The sequence below is a fragment of the Anguilla anguilla genome, chromosome 6 (genome assembly GCF_013347855.1).
Source record: "Anguilla anguilla isolate fAngAng1 chromosome 6, fAngAng1.pri, whole genome shotgun sequence".
NCBI lineage: Eukaryota > Metazoa > Chordata > Actinopteri > Anguilliformes > Anguillidae > Anguilla > Anguilla anguilla.
In genome coordinates, this window is record NC_049206.1 from 11,185,380 (window position 1) to 11,209,570 (window position 24,191).

Genomic DNA, 24,191 nt, shown 5'->3' on the forward strand with positions numbered 1-24,191 from the left:
AACACAACCGAGCAATGCACCATAGGTTCACTTGCTCCAGGCCCTGCCTTTTGAAGGGGCCTTTACTGATTTTGGAGCTAATGTATGTACAGTTATAGTGTTCTCAACATCCCCTTCAAGGTTCCCTTAAAGATGATTGTCCTAGTGACCAGCTAGCTCTCTGGCACCTGAATGGCTGAAGCTAAATCTCTTGACAGCCTGTTAAATTGAACCCCCTTAAAGATGTGTTTGTGGGATTTTATGATATTTCCTTCATGCAGCCATAACTATTTCATGTGTTCTGTTATTGTTCTTTATTATTTTCAAAGGCAAAAGCAAGCCAGTTCTTTAGCAGTGGACATACCAATAACTGGGCTGTTTTGGTAAGTATTGGTGGCTACTCGCTAGATGGAAATGTGAATTGTTTGATTGCAGGGTGTGATCAAGGATTCCATTTGATACAGGTCTTTTAAGTCTTTGTTTTTTTCCAACTCACCAGTGTTTAACATTCGTGTACCACTTTAGAAGTGCAGTATTTAGTTAATACCGTTTATCTTTGCAAGATTTTGCTCGAGGAAACGATTCATTTTAAACAGTGGCTTCGTTTCTAAGATTGAGCTTTCTGCATTTGAGGCCTGATTGTCTGCATTACAGTCTTACTCTGGCTCATAACCTATTTGTCCCTAATTGTCCTCTTACATCCAATTTCTCCCTTGTTTCAATGTTCTGCATTGTAAAATTGTATTAACTATTTTACATGTATTGCTGTGCTGCTCCTGAAATTCTTGCTTAAAATATTTTATTGTAGTTTAACTCAAATACAATTGTTATTGCGCCTGTTGTTATTTTTTGTAAGTTGAATAACGAGGCATTGATTTTCACAGCATGTGCACTAGTTCACAGAAGATAGCAACTTGTTTAGCTTCCATTTCAAGGCCCCATTATAAGTAACATTTTGTGTTGGTTGCCTGTGGTACATTTGCATTCAGAAGCATGAAATCTTCTGCACTTGTGATTCAAATCCAAGATTTAACTTGATTCCAATAATGAAAATGTGTCTATGGGGCAATGGCTAACCCACACAAATACGTCGCATGATGCTCGTACAATTCCAGAGACAAAACGCTTAAAGACTGATGTTGTTGCTCTGTTTGTTTTTCCTTTTTTTGTTTTTTCCTCATAGGTGTGCACTTCGAGGTTCTGGTTTAACTATCGGCATGTGGCCAACACTCTGTCAGTGTACAGGAGCGTCAAGAGGCTAGGGATCCCTGACAGGTAACTGTATGTGGAGCATGTATTAGACCTGCAGTGGAGATGCACTTGTTTTAAATATGCCTTTTAATTTAATTTGATTATTAGGATAAATGAATGCATTGAACCATGTGCTCAAATCATTTGTTGTTTCACAATTAAAAAAAAAAAAAAAAAAAAAAAACTAATTAAGATACCAGGATGATGTCATGCAAGAAAAAGGACGTTTGCCTCACTGAAGGTGATAAAAGGTGTCCTGTGGACAATCTTGAAATGTAGGAATGGATTTCAAACCACAGTAGTTTATAATAGGGAAAATGTGGGTATGTATTATGATCAAAGATATTGTGCTTAGTTAGAATAGCTACAAGCAAGTACACATAGTGTATTGCTGAAAGTATATATGGAGGGAAAACAGGGTTTATTATAATTATTTTGTTATTACTAGTTTTTAATGGTGTTTCAATAAACTACAATTGTGGGGGTTTGTGTGTGTACACACACATATTGTATATTACATCTGCATACATACATGTGTGTATATGCACATGTATATATCGGTTAAATATGGATAGCATGTTAGTTTCACATGTTTAACATATTTCATTTCATATTGTATAATCTATTGCAGCAGCTTTAATTGTTACAAGTAATCATAATTGCCTGTCCTCCTCGTGCTTTGTATGCAGAATGATATAGGCTATCAGCTTTGCTAGTTTTGCAACGTACACCCAGAATCTTTCAGTGGAGGAACACATATTGGCGCTTGGTAAAGAGCCATTTTGTGACATTTTATCTTCCCAAGGACGTTTTACCATCATAAGCTGACATTTATCTTGAAATATCCCTGTGACACACCGTTGGAAATGGATGTATGGTATTAAATCAATATCACATTATGATGGATTTATTTTGAATGGTCAACAGAACCCCTGTTGGAATTTCTGCCGAAAGCAGGGATGTTCTGAAAGTGAAATCTCAAGGTTATAGATCCTTTCAGTGCAGCATCCTCTCATTGGACACAAAGATTGAACCAAGTCTTTTTAACAAATGATTTATTTATACTTTTATTTTATTTTATTTTTTGCTGTGATTTGATATTAATCATTACATGGATATCAATTCCTGTGTTCCAGCCTCTTGTGTAGTAGTGTCACAATGGGTTTTTGGAATGCGTAGCACGTTTTTAACCTTAAACCTGTTGTTAAAAACCTGTTTATATCTCATTTATCTCTATAAACTTGCAGAAGTGTACTAATTCCAAGTTTCCCTTTCCGTGTTTTGGAAGTAATTTATTATCCAGCCATCTGAGAATGTTATCATTTGTTATGGGTGTACCTAACGGTTTCTGGTGTCATGGTAAAAATATCAGTGGTCGTTACTGGGAATCATGTTTAATGTTCAACTTTATTTGTAGGTGTGAGTTCACCCTTTAGTCTACCCTCTACCCTTTAGTCTATTTTTTAGTGCTGATGTGTGTGTATGTATTGGTCTTATTGTCAGATTCACATTAGCATACTTTCATACATATTGGAGAGTTATTTTATGTTTTGGCTTTTAAACTATTATTGTAGCGGTGAGTGGTGTTTGATGACAGTGTAGTATGGTTAGGAAACTGGGCTGGTATCTCTAAAGTCATGGGTTTTAGTTCCCAGATCAGTTTGGGGTGCAGTGGATTCCCCTTGAATGAGGTACTTAGCCTCAATTGCTTCAGTACAAAAAAATTCCAGCTGTATAAATGGGATGTATGCAAAAACAGATACAGAAAAAACAAAAACAAGTATAATCTGTGTACATTGCTGAGGGTTGGAGCATCTGCAAAATGTGGCGATGATAATTTAATGTAGCGTAGTGGAACCCTGCTGTCGCTAATCTGAAGCCGTTTTGCCTTCCAGTCATATTGTGCTGATGTTGGCGGACGACATGGCCTGTAGTCACAGAAACCCCAAGCCTGCCACGGTCTTCAGCCACAAGAACATGGAGCTGAATGTGTATGGAGATGACGTAGAGGTGGACTATCGGGGGTACGAGGTGAGCGTCCACAGGGCCTGAGAAGGACTGGGGAATCAGAATTATGAAGAAATGTAGTACAAAATAATAATGGTACAGTTTTAATTAGTGGAGATTTTAAGCTGTTGCGTTTACTTCGTATGAATGCAGTTGTAGCATGTTGTCATAGTGATGGACACAGTAAATAATTTAACTGAACAATCCTATTGTGATGTGATTTTTTTTTCTGTTGTGACTTCTTTAGTCTGATGGTACAGTCAGGATACTATCCGTACTCTTGTAGCACTGTGCCAAACTTCAGGGGTCTGTTGTGGCTCGTTCCTCTGTAGGGTAAGCTCAGCTGGGGTTAAAACTGTCCTCGCGCTGTTTCAGGTTACCGTGGAGAACTTCCTCCGCGTACTGACTGGGAGGCTGCCACCGAGTACCCCTCGGTCCAAGCGACTGCTCTCCGATGACCGCAGCAACATCCTTATTTATTTAACCGGTAGGCTTTCGGGATTTGTAGCGCCTTGCTAAAGTACCAGCGTCAAAGGTTCAGGGTATGGTTTCTAATTCACTCCCCTGCGTTAATTTTACCATTTTTTCGCCTCCCCTGCGGGGTGAACCCTCACTTTCGCAGGTCACGGAGGAAACGGTTTCTTGAAGTTCCAGGATTCTGAAGAAATAAGTAACGTGGAGCTGGCCGACGCGTTCGAGCAAATGTGGCAGAAAAGAAGGTGAGCGAAAGTGGAGGAATTAAGTAGCGAAATCTTTTATGCCTGTAAATGAGTTGCAAGTTCCAAATCGAGTTTGAATATTTGCGACGGAAAAGGAAATGGACGGTGACGGTGAATCTATACGTTGTTTCTCGTTTAAAAGCCGATTTGTGGATGCTGCTGCCATAGACATGTGTCTATGGCTGCTGCTGGCTTCACGGCTCCATGTTCGTGAGCGAGTTTCAGAATGGTGGATGCGAGTGATGACGTAGTGATCTTGCTTACAATAAGCAGGTTGCAATCGGAGTGAACCCGGACCCCGTCTCTGCCATTTATCCTCCTGTACTTCATGAATATGTCTGAATACATTATTCCAAGTGCATCGACACGGTTTACTTTCTTTTTTCCTGTCGACCTATGCTGACGCACGCGATACAAAGTGAAGGACAGTTTTAAGGACACCTGTGAAGAAAATGATTGCAGGGAAAATGTTTGATTGAATGTTTTTCCCCCCCGTTCATTTCCTCATGATTGAATGTACCAGACATAGCTAATTCTGCTTTGGGTAGGTCATTTAATAGTTGTTTTAAAAAACATTGGCAGATATGGTTCAATGATAATTGGAATTTAAATTGCTCATCTTTCGATTCGTCCTGGATGCACTTGAAGATCGAAATTTAGACAAAAAGATTTTTAAAGCTCTCTAAATGATAATAAGCATTATCTGAATTTTGATGTCGGATAGATGAGTACGTTTATGAGACTTATTTACCTAAACCAAGAGTATGCGGCTTATTCTGCCAGAATGACAGGGTGGGCCTTGAGCCTATCCCAGCAAGCATTGGGCATGAGGCAGGAATACTCCCTGGACAGGTCACCAGTCTGTCGCAGTGCACACCCACCATTCACTTGCACGTTCATATGTACAGGCAATTTAGACTGTCCAATTAGCCTAATCACCATGCCTCTGGACTGTCGAATGAAACCGGAGTACTCGTAGGAAACAGCAAGACATAGATGTCTGTCTGTCTGTCACAGGTGATTTACGGATGAAACATTCTCAGTCCTGTTTTTATACCATTAAAACCCCCTTTAAAGGTAGTCGCACAACAGACTTGAGTGCTGTTCTACCCCAGTACATTGTACATTAAAGCTAACCATGTTCTCAAAGGGCTTTTCTGTGTCTCTTGCTTAAGAGGTACGGAACGTTGAAATTTAATGCTTTAAAAGCTTCCCATGTCCTCTATGCAGTGAAAAAAGAAAGCACATAGTTTTATGCCTTCTGAATGGAGCTGCGGTCCTGTCAGAGCACTAACTCCTCAGGCTCAACTGTCCAGAACAGGCACAGATCAGTGGCCAAACTACTGCGGGCAAACATTATGTCCTTTTGCCAAAAACAATCTTAATAAGCACGTCACGCATTTGATGGGATGGCCACCAGAGACCTTGGGCTAACTGCTAAAAACATAACCCTTGAGGGTGCAGTGAAGATTTAATTTCTGGTTGACAGTTATGGGGCTTCTGTAGTGTCTCTGTTGGGATAAAAGGCTTGGACTCCATAAGAGAGGGATGGCTCGTTAAATCAGGCCAAAGGCCTTGTCGGTGTCTAGTTATTTGCTTTTAAAGTGGCCCATAATATCTTTGCGATCCCTCGGTGTGTAATTAGCACGGGACGTAAATGAGCTTTTACTGCGCGTACGGTTTCATGCTGTTTATGAAATATTTGTTGCTCGCAGCGGATGAAGCTTTTGACATTCAGTCTGAAGTAATTGAGTCTGCGCTGGTTTATCTGCCAGTATCGCTCCTGTCTGTTGCTTCCTTGACAGCAGGCCTTGTAGTCCTTCCTTGTATGAATGTTTCACTATCATTTCAGATTGATTGTATCTAAGGATTATATGCGAACAATAGAAAGGGTTTTTCTATTTAAAAAAATAAAATAAATAAAAAATGTTTTTGTTTTGCTTGTAGAAGAAGACAGGTGAGTCATGTTAAATTCCTATTGGAGGTTGAAAATTCAGCAGGTCTCCGTTGCCATGGTGACTTCCGGCCATGTGCAGGAAGCGGCTTTGTCCGTGCGGAGCGTTCCGTTCGGCTCGGGGAAACAAACAGGCTGACGTCCCGGGGTGTCTTCTCCGCAGGTACAACGAGCTGCTGTTCATCATCGACACCTGCCAGGGGGCGTCCATGTACGAGAGATTCTACTCCCCGAACCTCATGGCCCTGGCCAGCAGCCAAGTGGGGGAAGACTCGCTCTCGGTAAGCTCGCGCGCTTAACCGCGCCGCCGTTCGGCTACATCCCCCATAAGCCGCTGCCTGCCCGTTGAGCGAAGCCCAGGCGCGCGACGTCGCACCCTGGGGACGGTCGAGCTAATGAGTCTGTTATCTCGCCCGCTCAGCGCGGGGGACTCGGTGCCTCTGCGTTCCCGCTCCACACTGGAGATTGGGCCTGCAGCGGGTCTCACCGCGTGCTGCGCCGGCTATTTTCGGCTACGCCGACGGCGGCTCAAGGGCACATTTTAAGGCCGATCCGTCATCCCAGTTGGGCCGACGAGGCCCGCACCCTGCCTTCCTTCTGGGCCTGTGAGATTCAAATGAGCTCTCTGCACTGTCTCTTATTTTCATTTATTTACTTTATTCCTTTATTTTGTTTTGTCTGAGGGGGTGGGGGTAGCAGTCCGGTGGCGGGGCACCACCCTGGCGGTAGTGGCACTGTATTTGAAACGTCAAAATGTGCTCAACTGCAGTGCTCTTAAGTGATAAATTGGGTACATATACTGGTAATTTCCCAGATGGGTGCAACATAAGCAAATAGTACCAGCGCACTACAATTATCCTCCTGAGTTATTTATGTAATTTGTTAAATAACAATTAAATGAATGTTATTTTTTATAACAAACATGCCCCACAAGTTGTGCTTGGTCTGACCCTCAGCACCAGCCTGACCTGGCCATTGGAGTGCACCTGATGGACAGATACACCTTCTACCTGCTGGAGTTCCTGGAGGACATACACCCTGCCAGCCAGGCCAACATGAACGACCTGGTGAGTGTCCCCCAGCCATGAGCCCTATCACTGGCACTTTTTATTGGCTTGCAGAGATGTCAGTCAACCCATGGAACGTTTCTATTGGATGTATCTGAGCATTTATCGGCATGTTTTGTTTATCTCGACAAATAAATTTTCAATGAAAAAAAAAAAAGCCAAGTTATAGATACAAAGTTTACGGTCTATACGTCTGTACAAACAATTCCTTAAAGTCTTTTTCATCAAAATTATGCCACGTTACAACTTTTCACCAATACATTTCACAAAAACTGTATTGGCCATACCCCAAAGTAATCTGTGGATTCCTATATTTGTTCAAGTACCTCGGGCCCATGTTGTTTGTCCTGTGCATCCTGAGCCATTTCTTGCCTAGGAAGTCATCTTTGGAGTGTGTGCACTGGTGGTGTGGAAAATGTGCTTGCTTCCTCTTTTCATTGAATACAAATATACTGTTTGCGCTTAATGAGGAGAAACCGCGGAAGGCTTTGGAGAGTTCAGGAAAAAAAATAGTATAGAAATTGAAAATTTCCTGCACATTTGCACTTGGCACATCAGATGGTCATCACAGAGCATTTTTGCTGACACTAGTGAAGATTACACACACTGATTGCATGCATAAAGACCTCATTTCCCCCTTGTTATTCCTCTCCACAGCAGCACCTCAATGGATTCACTATGGAATGAAATTCAGAGCTTTTTATACTTGAAATCGAAATGCATTTCAATTTCAATTGAATAGTAAATCTCAGCACAGACCTTGGTACAAATTTGAATATAGATTAACTGTGCATTTTAGTTTGTAAAATGAGTATTTATAACATTTTCAAGAGGAGTTTGTTAATTTGATGCATGCCTGTGTTACAGCAGATCATGGCGTGTTAGTTTGAGGTACTGTTCCACAGTGACATCATATACTGTGACTCATTTCCTTCGGCGGGACAGTGCGTCAGTATTTCTCTGTGTCGGAGTCCTTGTCCTTGGGAATTTGGTTCTCTTTGTATTTATACAGGCAGCTACTCAGCCATGCACCTGGGGCTGTGGAGGACTTCCAAGTCCTGTGAGAGATGGACTTTCAGCCATTTTGTTTTGCCATTACATTTGACCTGTCATGATTACTGTTCACATTTAAGTAGTAATAGCCAGTAAGGTTCCACACCTCCCAATCTCAGTTGTACATCCATGAAAGGATTTGCACATTATTTACTGGCTGGTTCTTGTCCAGAGGAATGTTATTTAAAACCATTGATGATACTCTGCTGGAAGGAAAGCTTAGTTACTCAAACTTAGTTGGACTCCATACATAGAGAATAAAACGATGCTCTTTGATCGTGTTCCATGTTTGATTCCCCCCTACGTTTAGACCTGGCATCAAATAAACAGCAGCTCTAATCTCCAGAAGTCTTGATTTTTTTCTTTACCATGCTAATGGCTTCTTGCCTGACTAACAGCTCCATCAATATATTGTATTTTCTGTTTCTTCAAAGTTGCAGCCTGGTTTGCTGCACTGGTAAAGAGACCTAATAAGAGTGAAATGCTCTTCAGGTCTCTGATATACTTCCCTTTCTAATAGACCACCTTGTGTTGTTTCATTAGGAGGCACAAATGTAAAGAATTGGGCTGAATGTACTAGCCGGGTACTAGTGTGTCCTGTGATCTTCGAACAGAGTGACTTTAAGGATTGTGAGTTATCAATTAACCAACGATTACGGGACACAGCGACTGTTCCCTGAAGTCGCCTTCTCCTCAGATAGTTTTAAAATCGGGAGTACAGAGGGGATCGCTGGCGGCCAGCGGGGACAGAAGCCCCTGTCTGATTAAGGGGCTAAGGGGCGTCCTGATCCAGCGTTGCCTGTGCTGGCTGTATTTTACAAAGGAAGCACTAGCGCTAATTGCAGATCGAATGATGCAGTATCATTCTGTGGGGCCTCTGAGAGATGTGTTGCTGCTTCAGAAAAGGTCCCTGGCTTAGAGAACAGTCTCCTTTTTTTGTGTAGAGACGAAATGGGATTTTTTCGTAACGCGCCCCCCCCCCCCCCCCCCCCCCCCCTCTGGCACTCTTCACAGAGGTGCCAGCCCTCAGAAGTCGTCCCGTCACAGAGAAGAAAGCGGGCGACCCGAGGCCGCCCTCCTTGAAAGGGCTTGAAAAGGAAGGCGGCGTTCCTCCAGCCGGACCGGGGTCGATTCAAAGGCACGGGGGGGTGGGGGTGGGGAGGGGGGGCTGGTGAGGGGGGGGGACACACGCTGGCCACCGGCCCCCGGGCCCTCGGTTTCGTGTCTGTTCCGTTAATCCACTGGCACTAGAACAGGAGCCGCCGTCCCCCCGCCAGCCCCGCCGTGCCGTGGCCAGACCGGGCTCCGGATCAGACGCCGTAATTCCCGCAGCTGTCGAGCGCCCGGGCTCCGCGCGGGCGACGGCGCCGAGGGCTAGGCTAATTGGCGTCTCTCTGGCCACTGTAGCGGTTTAAAAAGATGGGCTTGTCCTGGTTGATTGTCAGGGATTAGTGTTGATGTTGTGGATCACCGTCCTGGTTGGGAAGGTTTGATCCAGTTCTTTTCGTGGTCTTACTTCGGAACGCTTGAGGGACTGGCTGCTCTCAAATAAAATGCTTGTGGGCTTTGAAAAATAGGCATATATGAACTATGAGCTGATCTATATGATCTGATGACTTTGAACACCAGTCTGTGCTTTCATTATTTACTGTATTTACAGTTTTAAAGCACTTTTTTTAGAAAATCCATTCTGGAGGTTTTTTTTAAAGGTGCATAACAAACTTCAACCACAACTGATCTATGAACGTTGTAATTTGTGATTAACTAATTGGTGTATCATATTCAGTTTGAGAAATAAAGGACGCTGGAGTGCTCTGATATTATTTTAATTTAGCATTTGCTTCAAATGAAACATGAAAAGGCAGCCAAAATTTTGCCTGGCCCTTCAAAATTGGTCCCCAAATCTGATGTGAACTCTTTTATCTGTGCGTCTCAGTTTAAGGTGTGCCCAAAGAGCCAGTGTGTGTCCACCCCTGGCCACCGTACCGACCTGTTCCAGAGGGATCCCGGAAGCGTCCTCATCACCGACTTCTTTGGTAGCGTGCGCAAAGTGGAGCTCACCATGGAGACCGTCAATCTGACGACACCCATAATTCCAGAGGAGGATCAGTAAGTCAACCCATGATTCCCCTGTGCTTGTGGATGGTTGTTTTCCAGTCTCTTAGTACTTGCTTCACAATGTACATTTCAAATTTTCACTATTTTCTTGAGTATCTGATGGTCTCATATGAAATTTAATTGTGACTAGCTTTTAGTTGTGACTAGCATTTTCTCAAAAATTGATATGTTCTGTAAACTTAAAATACGACAGAGGACAGAAGGGATTTATACATACTTGTTTGGTTGGTAATTTACAATTTTATGCAACTGTGTGTTTAAATGTATACTGTTAATGATAGCAGTAGACCTGATTTGCCGCCAGGGAATGTTCTAGAACTAAAGGGGGTTGCCCCTCCAGCAAACACGTTTAGCACTCCTGCTAAAGGGAATGAGGCTGAAAAAGGAAGTTGCAATTAGCCTGTTTTCAGGCTGTGTTTACAAATGAATGCAGTAGCCTAAGCGCCATGGAAACGGGGCTTTGGAAAGGTGTAAGGCCTACCACATTAGAAGCCCTGATGGCGGTTTGGTACAAAGCTGTAATGGGGATATTGATTTCCTAATGGCCCGTTAGCAATAGCAATCAACAGTGCTAATAATTTGCAAGGTTACCGTGGCTGCTATGCAGTTTAAGCTGTGTAAAATGATGCAGATGGCTAATTAGAATATTCCACATCAGATGAGAGGACTTGATTATTAATTATGTATCCATTTATGTTAATTATTAATTAACCAGTGGGGGGTTTGAGAAGTAAGTTTGCTTAGACTTAGAAGTATGTGCGCTTATTGATGTATACCTAAATGTATCCCAGCCCTTTATCTGACTCTGAACTTGTGGACCTTGCATTCAGCGTTTTAAATGAACCATTTTCAAGAGGCAATCGACTTCTTTTGCGTTTGGATTGTTGCAGTAGTGATAAGTATTTAGTAGCGGTAATTAGTAGAAGTAGTAACTAAAAGCCGTAATCTTGGCATTTACTAAGGAATTTTTTTTTGTTGTTCCATAGATTTATTTCTTCATACATTGTGCCATTTGGTTCACTTTTGATAATAAGCAGGGTTATGAACTGGCAGTCCTCTCCACTTTTCTGGCTGGAATGATACTGTGCTGTACGCTTGTCATCTTATCACGATTATCATGTGATCCTCAGTGCTCCACTGTATGAGGGGTATCCTCTCTACAGTTCTAGCGTGTCTTTGGATGTGCACTTTGCTCGTCTTTGGGACAACTTTTGGGAGAACTTATCTCTGGCAGCCAGACAGCCCCAGCCGATGCAGTCTTAAGTGGCCTGAAACCTAAACCTAACCAAATTTGACAAGACCAGTAAAGAGGGTTTTCATGGATGGGGTTGCATGCATGAGGTTCTTTATTGCTAGATGTGAGAGGTGACATCAGCCAGCCAGCACTTTTTTAAACTTACTGTAATGCTTACTCACAAATTTAGTGAGTTAGTTGCAAAGTGATTCCAAGTTTAGTTCTTTAATGCAGTAATAGGACTGTGCAGTTGGACAAACTTCTGCCTCAATTTCGAGCTCAAGTCTTCTTTAATTTGTGCAAGAAAGAAGTTCAGTATAATTTCAAAAGAAATGTGGCTGTTGGTTTACTGCATATGATATCTTAGATATTATAGCATTGAGTGGTTAATAATATGGCAAAATCAAATGGGTATTCCATGACAAATAGCTGCTTTTTGCTACCAGCAGGCTTTTCATCATTTAAACTAATTCTGAATGATGTTGTATTCTAACGTCCCCTTAGCACTTCATCTAGTATCAGAAATGCTGCTGGGTGAGTTGAATATGTTCATCAGAAGAGTTGACTGTGCCAATAGTGCAATTGATTCTAACACTTTTTTTTTAAGACCATCTACCATTTACGCTGTTCCTGGCACTTCGCTTCAATCATCGTTTTTCAAGTGTGACTGCTGCTCTTATTGACCATTTTCAGAGCACCGGTTTGCTTTGTTTTGAATAAGTGCTTTGGATAATGGTGTCTGCTGAATGGATGTTGCTGTAATTTACATGTAATGATTCATATGGATCTTAAATGACTCAAGCGCCTGCTTATGTGGTCTGGGAGCACCTGTAGGTACTGCGTGTCCCATCTAATCTAAGGAACAGTACAGATGAGTTTATGCAGGAGTTAACCACCAGATGGCAGTAGTGTGTCTTGTATTAATCTTGCTTTCCTTGGTATGCTGCGTCTTCTTTTTTTTTCTTTCTCACTCCAGGGTGATCAAGGTTTTCATTATATGTGAAAGTGTTATTCAGTCTGAGGGGAATTATGTATTTTTATGGTTACTTTTTGATGATGGTATTTACATGAATTCTTACAAAAAGATAAATGAAACCCGAAGAAATGTTCAAAACCTGTCCTCGGGGACTTGCACCAAGGTTAAACCCATTTTCAAGGCTGTGCTTATTCATACTGAATGTGAAGGTCATGAAAATAAGAGGCAACATTAATCTGTTTGCCATTGCAGCTTGGTATAACTGCACCCATACCCAATTTAACTTTTCGCACAGGATCCCTATATCGGTTTGGCATAATCCAAAGGAAGACACTCTTCTACGGATATTAATTTTTTAAAAATCCTTTAATAGCAAAGTTAATATTCAAATTGGGCTCAGAAAAAAAATCAACTCAAGAAAGAATGACCCAGATGACATTCGTGTGGGGCTTTTCGCCGCTGTCCCCACTCGCATAAACTGCAGTTATCCTCGTAGCGTGGATTTGTCCCCCGCGTTGGCCGCGCGCCACGTTTTTGGATTATTTAACAGCGGCTGGGAGCAGTGTTCTGGGAGCCGGGGGCCTGCGGGTTTATGTTAGTCCTGAGCGTGACACTGAACCTAAATTGCTTCAGTATGAAATCCACTGGCTGCATACGAGCAAACATGTACAAGGCGAGCGGTGCAAGCGGGCCCGGATAAGGGTGTTTGCCGCGAAAATAATGCATTGTGCTAATCAGGTAATCAGAGTTGGGTTACAACTAATTAGCATCTCGAATTAGATTTTAGTTGCATTGAGCAGCTCTGTCCTCGGGGCACGATTGTTAATGAACAAGATGCTCTCGTTTTCCCCCCTTCTCCCATTGTACTGACTTTGAAACTGAATAATTCAAATACATTCCAAGCGTCTAAACGGGGAGAAGGAAAGCCGCAGCATTACAGAGGAAGCTGTTTGCCGGCGCTGTATGAAACGAGCAGCTAACGGTTTGTTTTTCACCCTGTGAAAACATTTGTATTCTTGTTAATTTGTGCGTAGTGTATAATTATGATATTAGCGTGCGGCGAGGAACCTGCTGACGCTCTGGTTCCAAGTTCTGAATGGAGGGTCTTTTTTTATTGAAGTCCACAGTGCCAGTGGAGAGAACAGTAGGATTATGTCCTTTATTTATGCATGTGTGTTTTTAAAAGGCGGTAAAAATGATAGAGCTCTCCCCTTTTTATCTTCCTTTTGAGGGCGAGACTAGATTAAATTTATCCCCTGGTCTCCCTTCTCTTTTCCCTTAAAGGTGGAATTCACTGCCCATGACCACTGTAATAGCACTCTGAAAATGAGTTTCCTCAGAAGTATTTTCAAAAATAATATTTCTTTAGTTGTTTTTTAACCAATATTTTTTTTAACTCGATTTGATGCAGAATTGTATGTGCTTTTCTGTCATTTTATCTGAATAGTACATCATTTTAACTGAATAATGTTATGAAGGAAATATATTGTCCTCCGGTACTTATTTTGTATTTTGGCAACGCAGTCATTTTGAGCCATTCTAGCATGTTCCGTTGATGCGTAAAAAAACCACATGAATCTTTTAACAGTAGTTGTCTTTGATTAATAATTGACGTTACATCTCTGCTCATATTTCATGGCCATTTGAGTTATGTTTTTGTGCTTTTCTTCAAAGGCTTGGGTGATTTGTTTTGGGGGGCGAATGGCAGAGCAGCACTGTCAAATGTGCTTGAAGATGAAACGGAGCAAATTGATGTTTTTGCACCTTCAAATGGTCCCGCCTCCCTTTCGGTGTTCAACCGAAGCGTTTGCATGTCAGCACTTTGTTAAAAGGCGCGGATGTGAAGACGGACTGGTTCAGCATCCCGTTCAGACACATTACAGCAAGCGCAGTGCATACGGGACGGTCTTAGCGATCAACCGTGTGGCTGGAGGCATCTACAACAGAAGAGCCAATGAAGTGCCTTTGTTCTGCACCAAGTGTGGATCCGCTACTTTTCCTGCTGGTAGTATAGAGTTGAAATGTGATTGTGATTACGGCAGTATGAATTGGAAATGGAAGATTGTTACTAAATTTTATTGGCAAGATTATTTTATCACTCTCTGGGTAAATTGGCTAGATGTGCCTTGGGTGTCTGGACAACATAGGGAAACTTGGCAGGTTTTTATAAGCCACATTAGGGCACCTTGTTACGCATACATCACAGGTGTCTACTACAAAACCCAATAAGTTGTAAACTGGGGACGCTAGAAAAAGCGTTTTAGCAACTGTATGATGTAGAGCCCTGAAGCATTATAAGTAGGGTTATATTCTGGGGCGGAAAGCCATTCACCCCAGGCTTGACATTAATCAGAAGCTTTGTATCCATGTACCAGTTACTCGAATTTAAATCCCCCCCCCCCCCAAATTTAATTAGAGATTGCGTGTATATTGCAGGTCTCAAACCTGCTGGCTTGCAGTTTGATGGCGTTTAAGATTGCGCTTGGCCTTGCCTCTCCACTTTAGTCCTGAGTGTTAACTCAGCATTTATTCTTCAGTTCTTAAGCGGCGGCTTGCTACATGGCAGCGCCTGGCACTGTGCGTTCAGAAAGAAAGGACCATTTGTGCTTCCAGAAATAGCCCGAGGAGGGTAGGAACCAGCCATCTGTAACAGTTCAAGTGGATATGTAGCCACCAAGGTGAAACCCTGTCTTTCTTCCTCACGTTCATCCGCGTTTTGAGGAGGAGTTTGCCTCAGAACCTGTGCCTTCCCATTAGCACGTAATTAAATTTGTACGAGCGGTTATAAAGAGCCGAACTGTGAAACTCAATTTGATTAAACAAATTGTGGCTTTAATTTAAGCGGCACATCAATGAGCTCTCGGCCGAGTTGAGGGCTGGACGTTAAATGCACTTCTTTTTATCCTTGCGCTTGCGATTACATAGCCTTCTGCAGTTGACTGGTAGCCCACTGGCTAATTCCCAGGCGTAGAATTGTTTTGGGAATGCACCGTATTTAATTGTGTATCCAAGATTGTGATTTCCTGTATCGTAGTTTAGATGTTGCCTAGGCGTCATTCGTGATTTACTTGTGTCAAAAATAATTCTGCTCTATTAAGCTCTTTCGGCATTCTGTGCAGAGACACAGTATGTGTGCTTATACACATACTAAAACCAGTCCTCATCTCAGTGGAGGGGAGTGTGCCCAAATTTGGCCCGGCCTGGCCCGGTGCGATGTGACGAGGTGCAGGTTCTGTACAGGTCAGAGAAGCGCGGTGCGCGCCGGTGTGAATTTGGCACGGTGGGCGGCCGTGAGAATGGCAGCCCTCATCGTCCGGCTAAAGAACAGCGCCTTCTCCTGCTGCCGGGAAGCAGCTGACCATGGACCTGCTTCCAGTTACGTCTGAAATGCAAGAGCGACCTGTTGGCAGAAACATCTCCCACAGACAAGGGGAAATTGCTCTCCTAAAAAATGACTTTTTATTCATGAAACCTCATGGAAGAATGGCATTATGAAAGTTTTTTTTTTTTTTTTTTTTTAAATCTTCGCAATCAGGAAAAGCCTGTCACGTTTAGTGTTTTCAGAAAAATTCAGTTTTATTTATTTTTTTATTTTTCGTAAGCTTCTGTGTTTTAACGTCTGTTTTGTTGCATTGATGAGGTCTTCCCCTGGCCAAAATCCCCCAACAGAAACTTCTGTGTCGAATGACCGGATATTAAGGTATTTCAGTTGGAATAATCTACCGAGCTCCTTAAATTCAGCCTGGTGTGATTTCCCGTGAAGTCACTCAGAAGTTTAATGAATATAGTGCTCCTTACAAAGGCATTGCCACATAGCGCTTGTGCGATCACTGTCCATATGAACATAAGTTTTATATGGAATATGGTGGGAAATATAGTGCATTGGGAAGAGTAATATTTTGCCTACAGAGGAGTCACCTTGAGAGATATCAGAAGCAGTGTGTTTGGACTGTGCTGGTGTGTGGACAGAGATGGCCGTTGAATATAAAGTATCCCCCTTTGTCCATTAATTGTATCAATGTAGACATTAACAGCGTGTCAGCCTTGCTCCCTCGCTGCATCATAGACTCGGAAAAGTCATTGAAATGTCCTAGAAAATGCAAGTCTGATGCAAGAGGGAACACTGCGTAGCGTTTCCCTCTGCGCGTAGACCTGGAGCAAAGTGGGTTTTGGGATCTAAATGGCTCTTAGCAGTGGGGTTCAAGCAAGATGAAGAAAACTGAAGTGTTTGGTAGCAGAATTTATCATATTAGATTTCATCCCACAACACGGTGACATGTAGGGGACCTTGGCGAAATTTAGCCCACAGGAGGGTAGCTATGGGAACGTACAGTGGTGGAGAGAGGACTTATTTGTTTAACTCTTTGAAGAGCAGGTTTTTTGGAATGTTAAAAAAAAAAAAAAAAAAATCCCAAGTCGGTGTTCTAGAACTCCATCTGTCTCAATTACCTGTCGTGATTGTGACATCAGCATCGGAATGTTCAGTTAAGAACATTCTAATCGCGTATTTGTGATGTCACGCCTTTTAAAGGGTTAAAACATTTTTAAATGCAGCTCTTGATTTTCAGAGTGGCTGAGGCGAGGCCTCCCTTGTGTAATTTAGAGCCCTATATCCGGAAGCCCTGCCACCTGTTTAAACTCCTCAGAAGTTTGGTGCGAGGCGGCAGTGGGCTGCAGCAGACCGTTCGGGTCTAGCGGCGAGCGGAATAATGAGCCAGCTCAGGTGTGAAAGCGTCTCCCTCAGTGGCTTGTGGGAAAGGGGGCAGAGTTTTTAAATTCTCGGCCCTTCTCAGTCCGTAATTGGACGCCGGCGCTGAGACGGAGGCACAGGTGCCGTTTTTTTGGTTTTCATTTAGGCGCGATCCCCGCAGCAGCTTTTCCGCTAATTGGGAAGGGGACAGACTCGGACGGCTCGACAGGCTGCTGCGATAACTCAAACCTGAGCAGATGCGCTCGCAGTGCGCATTTCTCACTTCTGCCACTGTGCTTAAAAGAGGAGGATTTGTAATATCAAAATATTTTTTTAATAAAATGAGTTAACTTGGTCCAGCAATGACACAAATGGATTTTATATGTATAATTGCATTGTGAGTAGTGAATTGGTTCTAAGGATTCAGAGGCAGGCTTGCATTCAGGGATGGCTGCTCTGCCATGATCTAACCAATCGTCTTGCCATGGAGGGCCGAGGGTATGCAGGTTTTCATTGCCACCAATCACTACACCTGCTGATTTCACTAATTAACACACCCTCAAGCAGAGACGAGGGAACTAATAGAAATGAGAGAAATCAGCAGGTGACGTGATTGGTCGGAATTAAAACCTTCATACTCCCAGCCCTGCGCGGCACCTGATTGGGCACCACTGATCTAAACTGTAACTGCATGTGGGGTTATGAAACGGGAGAGTTTCTCTGTTCTTTGACTGGGGAGTAGAAATCCTCACCATAACACCACTCCCGAACTAGTCTGCTCACGTTTCAGTCAGACGAGCAGTTGTTAGTCTGAGCTGTGGTATCCATTTTGTTGTGCGTTATTTATTTGGATGGCTTTGCTAGTCAGAGGTCACCTGTGTATCATCCTGAATTTGATACAGGTTTTTTTGTATGGCGGGGGCAATACGACTGTGCTCCCTGCAAGTTTTTCGGTGCGAGGGTCCCGTTCTCCGGTGGAAAAGTGTAAAATTTTCTATTGACACCGTGAGGTTGAGAGAGAATAGAGAAATTGAAGCTGGCACTATGCGGAGTACTGCTGCTCAAGGTCACCGTGGCAAGCCTGCCAGGCAGCAAGAAATAACAACTGTTGCTTTCTGCTTTTTGTTTTTAACCACACCAAAAGTAAATCCCACTTCCCCCCCCCGCACAGAGCCACAGCCACAATTTTAATTTCGGAAACTGCTGGAGTATGAAGTTGGGACAGTGCAAAATTCCTCTGTCTACACCTTGCAATTTAGCGGGCCCCAGCCAGGAGAGATTATCTGCAGAGCTTACTGGGGAAGGCGGTGCTGTGTAATTTTGTAAAGAGGAGTCAGGCTGGGGTGAAGGTTTGGGGGTGGGCGGGGCTGAGCTGGATGGGGACCCGCTGCTTGTTTCCCTCTGGCTGGGTTTAGAAGAGAGGGCCGAGCTCTTTCGCTTGTTCCATGGCTCCAGGGGCCTGTATCACAAAGCAGGGTTACTGAGTTCGCTGGGTTACTGCACAGAGTAAAACGTGGAACAGCTCTGCTTACTTCAGTCCATGTTCCTTATTTGAGAGGGTTCCGGGTTTTACTGTTATCCAGCCAACTCAGTAATCGTGCTTTGTGATACAGGCCCCAGGGTCCCAACACACACACCAATGCATACAAACATGCTTGCACGCACACAGCTATGCATACAAACATGCTTACACACACAGCTATGCATACAAACATGCTTACACACACAGCTATGCATACAAACATGCTTACACACACACACAGCTATGCATACAAACATGCTTGCACACACACAGCTATGCATACAAACATGCTTATGCACACACAACTATGCATACAAACATGCTTGCACACACATGGCTATGCATACAACCATGCTTGCACACCCACAGCTATGCATACAACCATGCTTGCACACCCACAGCTATGCATACAAACATGCTTACACACACAGCTATGCATACAAACATGCTTACACACACACAGCTATGCATACAAACATGCTTATGCACACACAACTATGCATACAAACATGCTTGCACACACATGGCTATGCATACAACCATGCTTGCACACCCACAGCTATGCATACAACCATGCTTGCACACCCACAGCTATGCATACAAACATGCATACACAAACACACACTCAAACACACATGTGCACCAGTGCGCACAAACATGCTTACGGACGCACACTCGCACATGCACACACCCACGCATACACATTCATGTCGACGCACACACACACACACAGACACACACACACACACACACACTCGTGCGCACACGCACGCGCACTTGTGTGCACACGCACGCACACTCGTGTGCACGCACGCGCTCAGGCACAGACACACACACACACACACACACACACAGGTGAGGGAGGAGGAGAGGAAAGGGCTGTTGTTCTCGCTCTCTCAGGGCCTTCTTTGAATGTGAAGTTTGCTCGGCTAATGGAAGCAGGCCTAATGCGACGCTCCCCCGTGAGCCCGCAGGACCATTGTCTTTCCGCACGCCGCCCATAAATCTGCTCCCCTCTGAGTCCCAGGCCTTTTACTGAGACCGGCGCAGGACTCTCCATCCAGACCTGCTGCTGCTGCTGCACCTCCCCGATTGCCTCCGAAAGTGATGGATTGTGCTTGTGCTTGTGCCCGTGTGTTTTTTAGGGGCGTAGCGGGTGGGCAGAGGACTGAGGCCCAGTCATACGTGGACCAGCTGCCTGTCGCCGAAATTATCCACCAGGTGAGTTTCCCGGGTTCACTCGCATGTTTGGTGATTTTTATTTACAAGCTCTGTGTATCGCTCACATTGATACACTGCGTTCTCGCAGTCCGTTCTGTGGTGTGGAGCTCAGCTCCTTTCTTGGGGCTGTGAATCGTAACGCACCGTAATTGTGGTCACTGAGTTAATGGTTCGTGACTTTCAGGTAATTGAATAGTTTGGGTTTGTCAAACATCGATGTCAGCAGTGTAAATTTCTGCCATTCGTGTGCACCACCTTGGACATTGCGGTACTTTAGTGCAAAGCAGTAAAGGTTTGTGTTTTATGCCACTTAGAAGTTTTTTGCCTCTGTGAAGTGAGATGTTTATGTTCTTTGTTTAGGCTGAAGGCCAACTTAACCTAAAATCAACATTAATGCTTTGTCCATATTTCCACAATCTATATGTGACCAGAAACATGTGACGCATGCTGTGAAGTCGCATTGCAGCATAAAGGGTTGTTCAGTGTGCATTAGACCGTTCACATCACTTTATGACCAGAACAATGTTTCATTAAATTTTGCATGTAACACACAGTGATTCTTCTAAGAGATAGGGATTCGAATGAAACTATTTTTTCCATGTCTACAGCAAGGTAAGAGCAAATGAGCAAATGGTTATCCTGGACACATTGAGCCTATTACATACATGGAAAAAAATAAATATTTGTTAAATATTGCACAGGACAGGCATTGATTCTTAACTGAACAGAAACTCTTTCAGAGAAAACCCTCTTTATTATTTTAATCTTAATTCTCATATTTGGAAAACATAAATGTGTACACCATGCATTTGTTCTGCAATACGGATTAAGGACAGTGTTTAATAAAATATCTAATATTCCAAAGTAACTAAGTGCGTAGAGAGGGGCATTCATGCAGATGTGCTAGTGAGTGTGCCCCCCCCCCCGCTGCATGTTATTGTGATGGATAGAAACAGGCAGTAGCACAGACTCTAGCATGGCGGGGGCTTCCAGGACATGAGCCCTATCCCACATATCTCCGTCTCTCATCAAAATTCTGCACCTCCATTACCCAGCATACCTTTGCCTTTAGCCTCTTCCTGTCCTGCCGCTTGGCTCAGTCGAAGCCTGAGAGAATATTTTATGAGAGCAAACAGATTCATTAGCTTGAGCTGCACCGGGTGAAACTGACAGATTTACTGACTGAAGATTTACTTTGTTCTGAATTACTTTGACCGAAGCTGACTTTTTTTTCTTTCTTTTTTTTCCCTCTCTCTCCCTCTCTCTCTCTCCCCCTCAGGCGATATCTGAGCCTGAATAGATGCAATTAAAACTGAAGAATTATTTGAGTGCAATAATCTTCATGAGTTTGTCCTGAACACTGAACACTTTTTATTTCTTGTTAATTGCATCTGTCTCTTATCTGTTAACAAACAGGCTCAATCACTGAACCTGGCACTCATTAGACACTCCCACTCTAAGTTAGGATCTGCAAGAACAAAACCATTCGGCTCATAAAATGTTCCACTCGATGGGCGCTGAAAAGATGCACCTGATACTTTAGTCTTGTGCCCAAATATGTGCCTGTTAGGCTGGTGATGTATCCAAAGATGCACCTGATAGGTTGATCCTGTGTCCAAAGATGCACCTAATTGGTTGGTGTTGTGTCCAAAGATGCACCTGATAGGTTGGTGTTGTGTCCAAAGATGTGCCTGATAGGCTGGTCCTGTGTCCATAGATGCACCTGATAGGTTGGGCTTGGGGTGCAATAGGCTTTGAGATATGTCTTTGCACTTGGATCTTGCCTAAGCTGAAGGGGAGATCGAGCAGCACAGAGCACTACCGGTGAAAACATGGATGAAAGGCCTGTGTGGGTTTGTATAACATGAATGCCTCCCCCACACTGCTACAGTAGGTCAGGCTTTACCTTTATATGCCTGTTTATAAAGGGATACCTTTTACCACTTTACAAATCATACAGAAATACTCCTCACATCTCTGAGGAGAGAGAGCTGCAGAATCCCTGGTGCTGGTGTGGGATAAATTCCTAGAGCTGAGAGCTAGAACTTTCCTCTCAGTAATATCCCTTTCTCTATCGTATAGAGCATGCAGAGAGTAACTTAATGATATGGTCCATGTTTTTTCCCCACAATGCAAGATGAGGTTTGGGACCAGTGCTTAGAAATGGCCTTAGCACAAGGCGCAGTGCTAGGAACAAAAATAACAGGTGAGACCAGTGATGAACCGTTTTCTCCCAAAAATGTGTTAAATGCATTTTTCTCCCGAGTCCCGAGGTTAGAGAACAGCGACGCTTCGCTTCCCGAAATCTGCTCTGGGCCAGACAGCGTCTTAAATCTTTGCCTGCATGCCATCTGCACGAGAAGTTCGGGATTACGACACCAGATCTTTCACATTCACTGGCCATCTGTAGCTTTAACTCAAGTCATTCAAACCCCCACAGGAACTTTCAGTGTGAAGGAAGGCTTTTTTGGAACTTGGGAACAACTTGGGGGGAAAAAAAAATCACCATAGCTAAAAAGCACAACTTTCTGTCCCAGATCACTGAGTCACAGAGTAGATGTCCTTCATTCTTGGAGTGCTGTGTGTAGAGTGCAAGCTAGGTGTTAGCTATGCAGTAATGTAATAAATATACAGCAAATTTATTTATTCACTTTAAGGGATTTTATGCTTGTGAGCCTGTGATGATGGAGTTTTCTGCTTGGCGGGAGTTGTTAGCGCCTTAGAGGATTGTTTGTTAATGGCCTGCTTTATGCTCTGTATGTTTTTAAACACCTGGGAGTGATTAAGGGACACGGGTTTGTTTGACTAGCTCAGCTTGTAAGCTCAGTCAATATTTAGCATCAAAAATTAAGTCATTACCGTGCTATTTACCGATGTGAATGAGCTTCAATGAGCTCCGCAAGGCTTATCAGGACTTGATCCAGGAGAAGAGATAACCCCCCCCACCCCACCCCCGAATCCTAGAGCGTGATGCTAGAACCGCGGCACTGCAGCGTTCGTAGGCCGTCGCTAACGCGCGCGTCCTTCCAAGAGGCTGGCAGTCGGCTGGCCGCCCCCCCCCCCCCCCCCCCCCTTCTCCATGCCGCAGTGCGCCAGCGGCCGCGCGGGTTTGCACCGGACCGCTGCACGCGTGCGCTTGGCACCGGCTGGTCCCTGACCCCCCAGAGGAGCCGCCCCATTGGCAATGAGAGCCTTACTGTGCAACCCCCCCCCCCCTCCCCCCAACACTCCCATGCTGCACTACAGGCCACAGTTTGGCTCCTGTACAGGCGGGGTTTGACTCCAGACCCTGGGCCACTTCACTGTGCTGAGAACCGGCGCTTCAGCAGGTCGCGCTATCCCGCCGCTCGCTGTAGAGCTGCGCTCGCCGTAATTCATTAGCTTCTGAATACAGTTTTATCGCAACAGTGGTTTCTCGATGGCGAAGGAGGGACCCTTGGAGAGCGGTCCGCTTTCATTCCGCGGCCCGGAGCGATCCGTAATTTCACTTTCCGTTTGATTTTCCTCCGTCTGAAGCAGGGTTCCTGAAGTAGCCACATCTGCGGGGTGCGTTCGCGCGCTGCCGCGTGCGCCATAGTTTCTGAAATGATACGCCGTGGAAATGGGACTTCGAGTGCCGCTCACGTTGAGGACACGGGAGTGTATTTCCAGGGAGTCTGTGCTGTAGCCACGACCAAGATCATCACTACTAGAGTTGGGAGAGCCACCTGCTACTCAACAATATATGCCAGCGAGAAGATACGCCATTTTTTTACATTTGGACAATTGTTTGGATCCAAACAATTTCTCTTAGCATGGCCAGTTTAAACCTGCTGTTGATATGATTTCAGTATATAAGTGTCATGACACTGGGCTATTAAGAAGCACAGTTTTATTAATTTCTTGAAAAATTTGGTTTCAGGCCATTGGAAGTTTCACCATTTCCAAGTGTGTTTTGTTCAGCCTCTCTGAGTTTGGTTCTTTTTTCAATATGCATAGTTTGTATTTCTATACTTTGGATTAAAGGCATACTATGCAGGGTATTTTTTCGGAAAATATTATGAAATGACTATGCTAAGGCATAGTCTGGCAGGATGTTTCTGGGCGTGGTGCTTTTTTCTGCGTGGGAAGGGGGGGCATGGGATCATGCTATTTAGCTAACATTATGTGTAGCCAACTTCACTGACAAAGATAACAAAGTTGCTAAGAACTTTAAAATGCTACGGATAACTTAATGGAAAAGTCATTCAGTTTACATGTGTATTAGCTTGCTATGATATACATATGGCCTGCTAGTGTTACTTATTCCACTTTCGATTATATCCCAATTCTAAGTAAATGTCCAGGGGGTATTTCAAAAAGCAGGATTACTGAGTTTGCTGGATAACTGTGTGGAGTAAAACCCAGAACAGCTCTTTTTC

At 43.9% G+C, this 24,191-nt stretch overlaps 1 protein-coding gene across 1 annotated transcript in view; it reads left to right on the plus strand.

Moving 5' to 3' along the window:
• pigk (phosphatidylinositol glycan anchor biosynthesis, class K) overlaps positions 1-24,191 on the plus strand; it is a 32,101-nt gene that overhangs the window by 661 nt on the left and 7,249 nt on the right. The window contains exons 2-10 of the mRNA XM_035423527.1: positions 309-362; positions 1,163-1,254; positions 3,126-3,261; positions 3,613-3,724; positions 3,860-3,956; positions 6,074-6,191; positions 6,867-6,977; positions 9,967-10,139; positions 19,716-19,791. Coding sequence (XP_035279418.1) covers positions 309-362; positions 1,163-1,254; positions 3,126-3,261; positions 3,613-3,724; positions 3,860-3,956; positions 6,074-6,191; positions 6,867-6,977; positions 9,967-10,139; positions 19,716-19,791 — 969 coding nt within the window. The remainder of the gene's footprint in view (positions 1-308; positions 363-1,162; positions 1,255-3,125; positions 3,262-3,612; positions 3,725-3,859; positions 3,957-6,073; positions 6,192-6,866; positions 6,978-9,966; positions 10,140-19,715; positions 19,792-24,191) is intronic.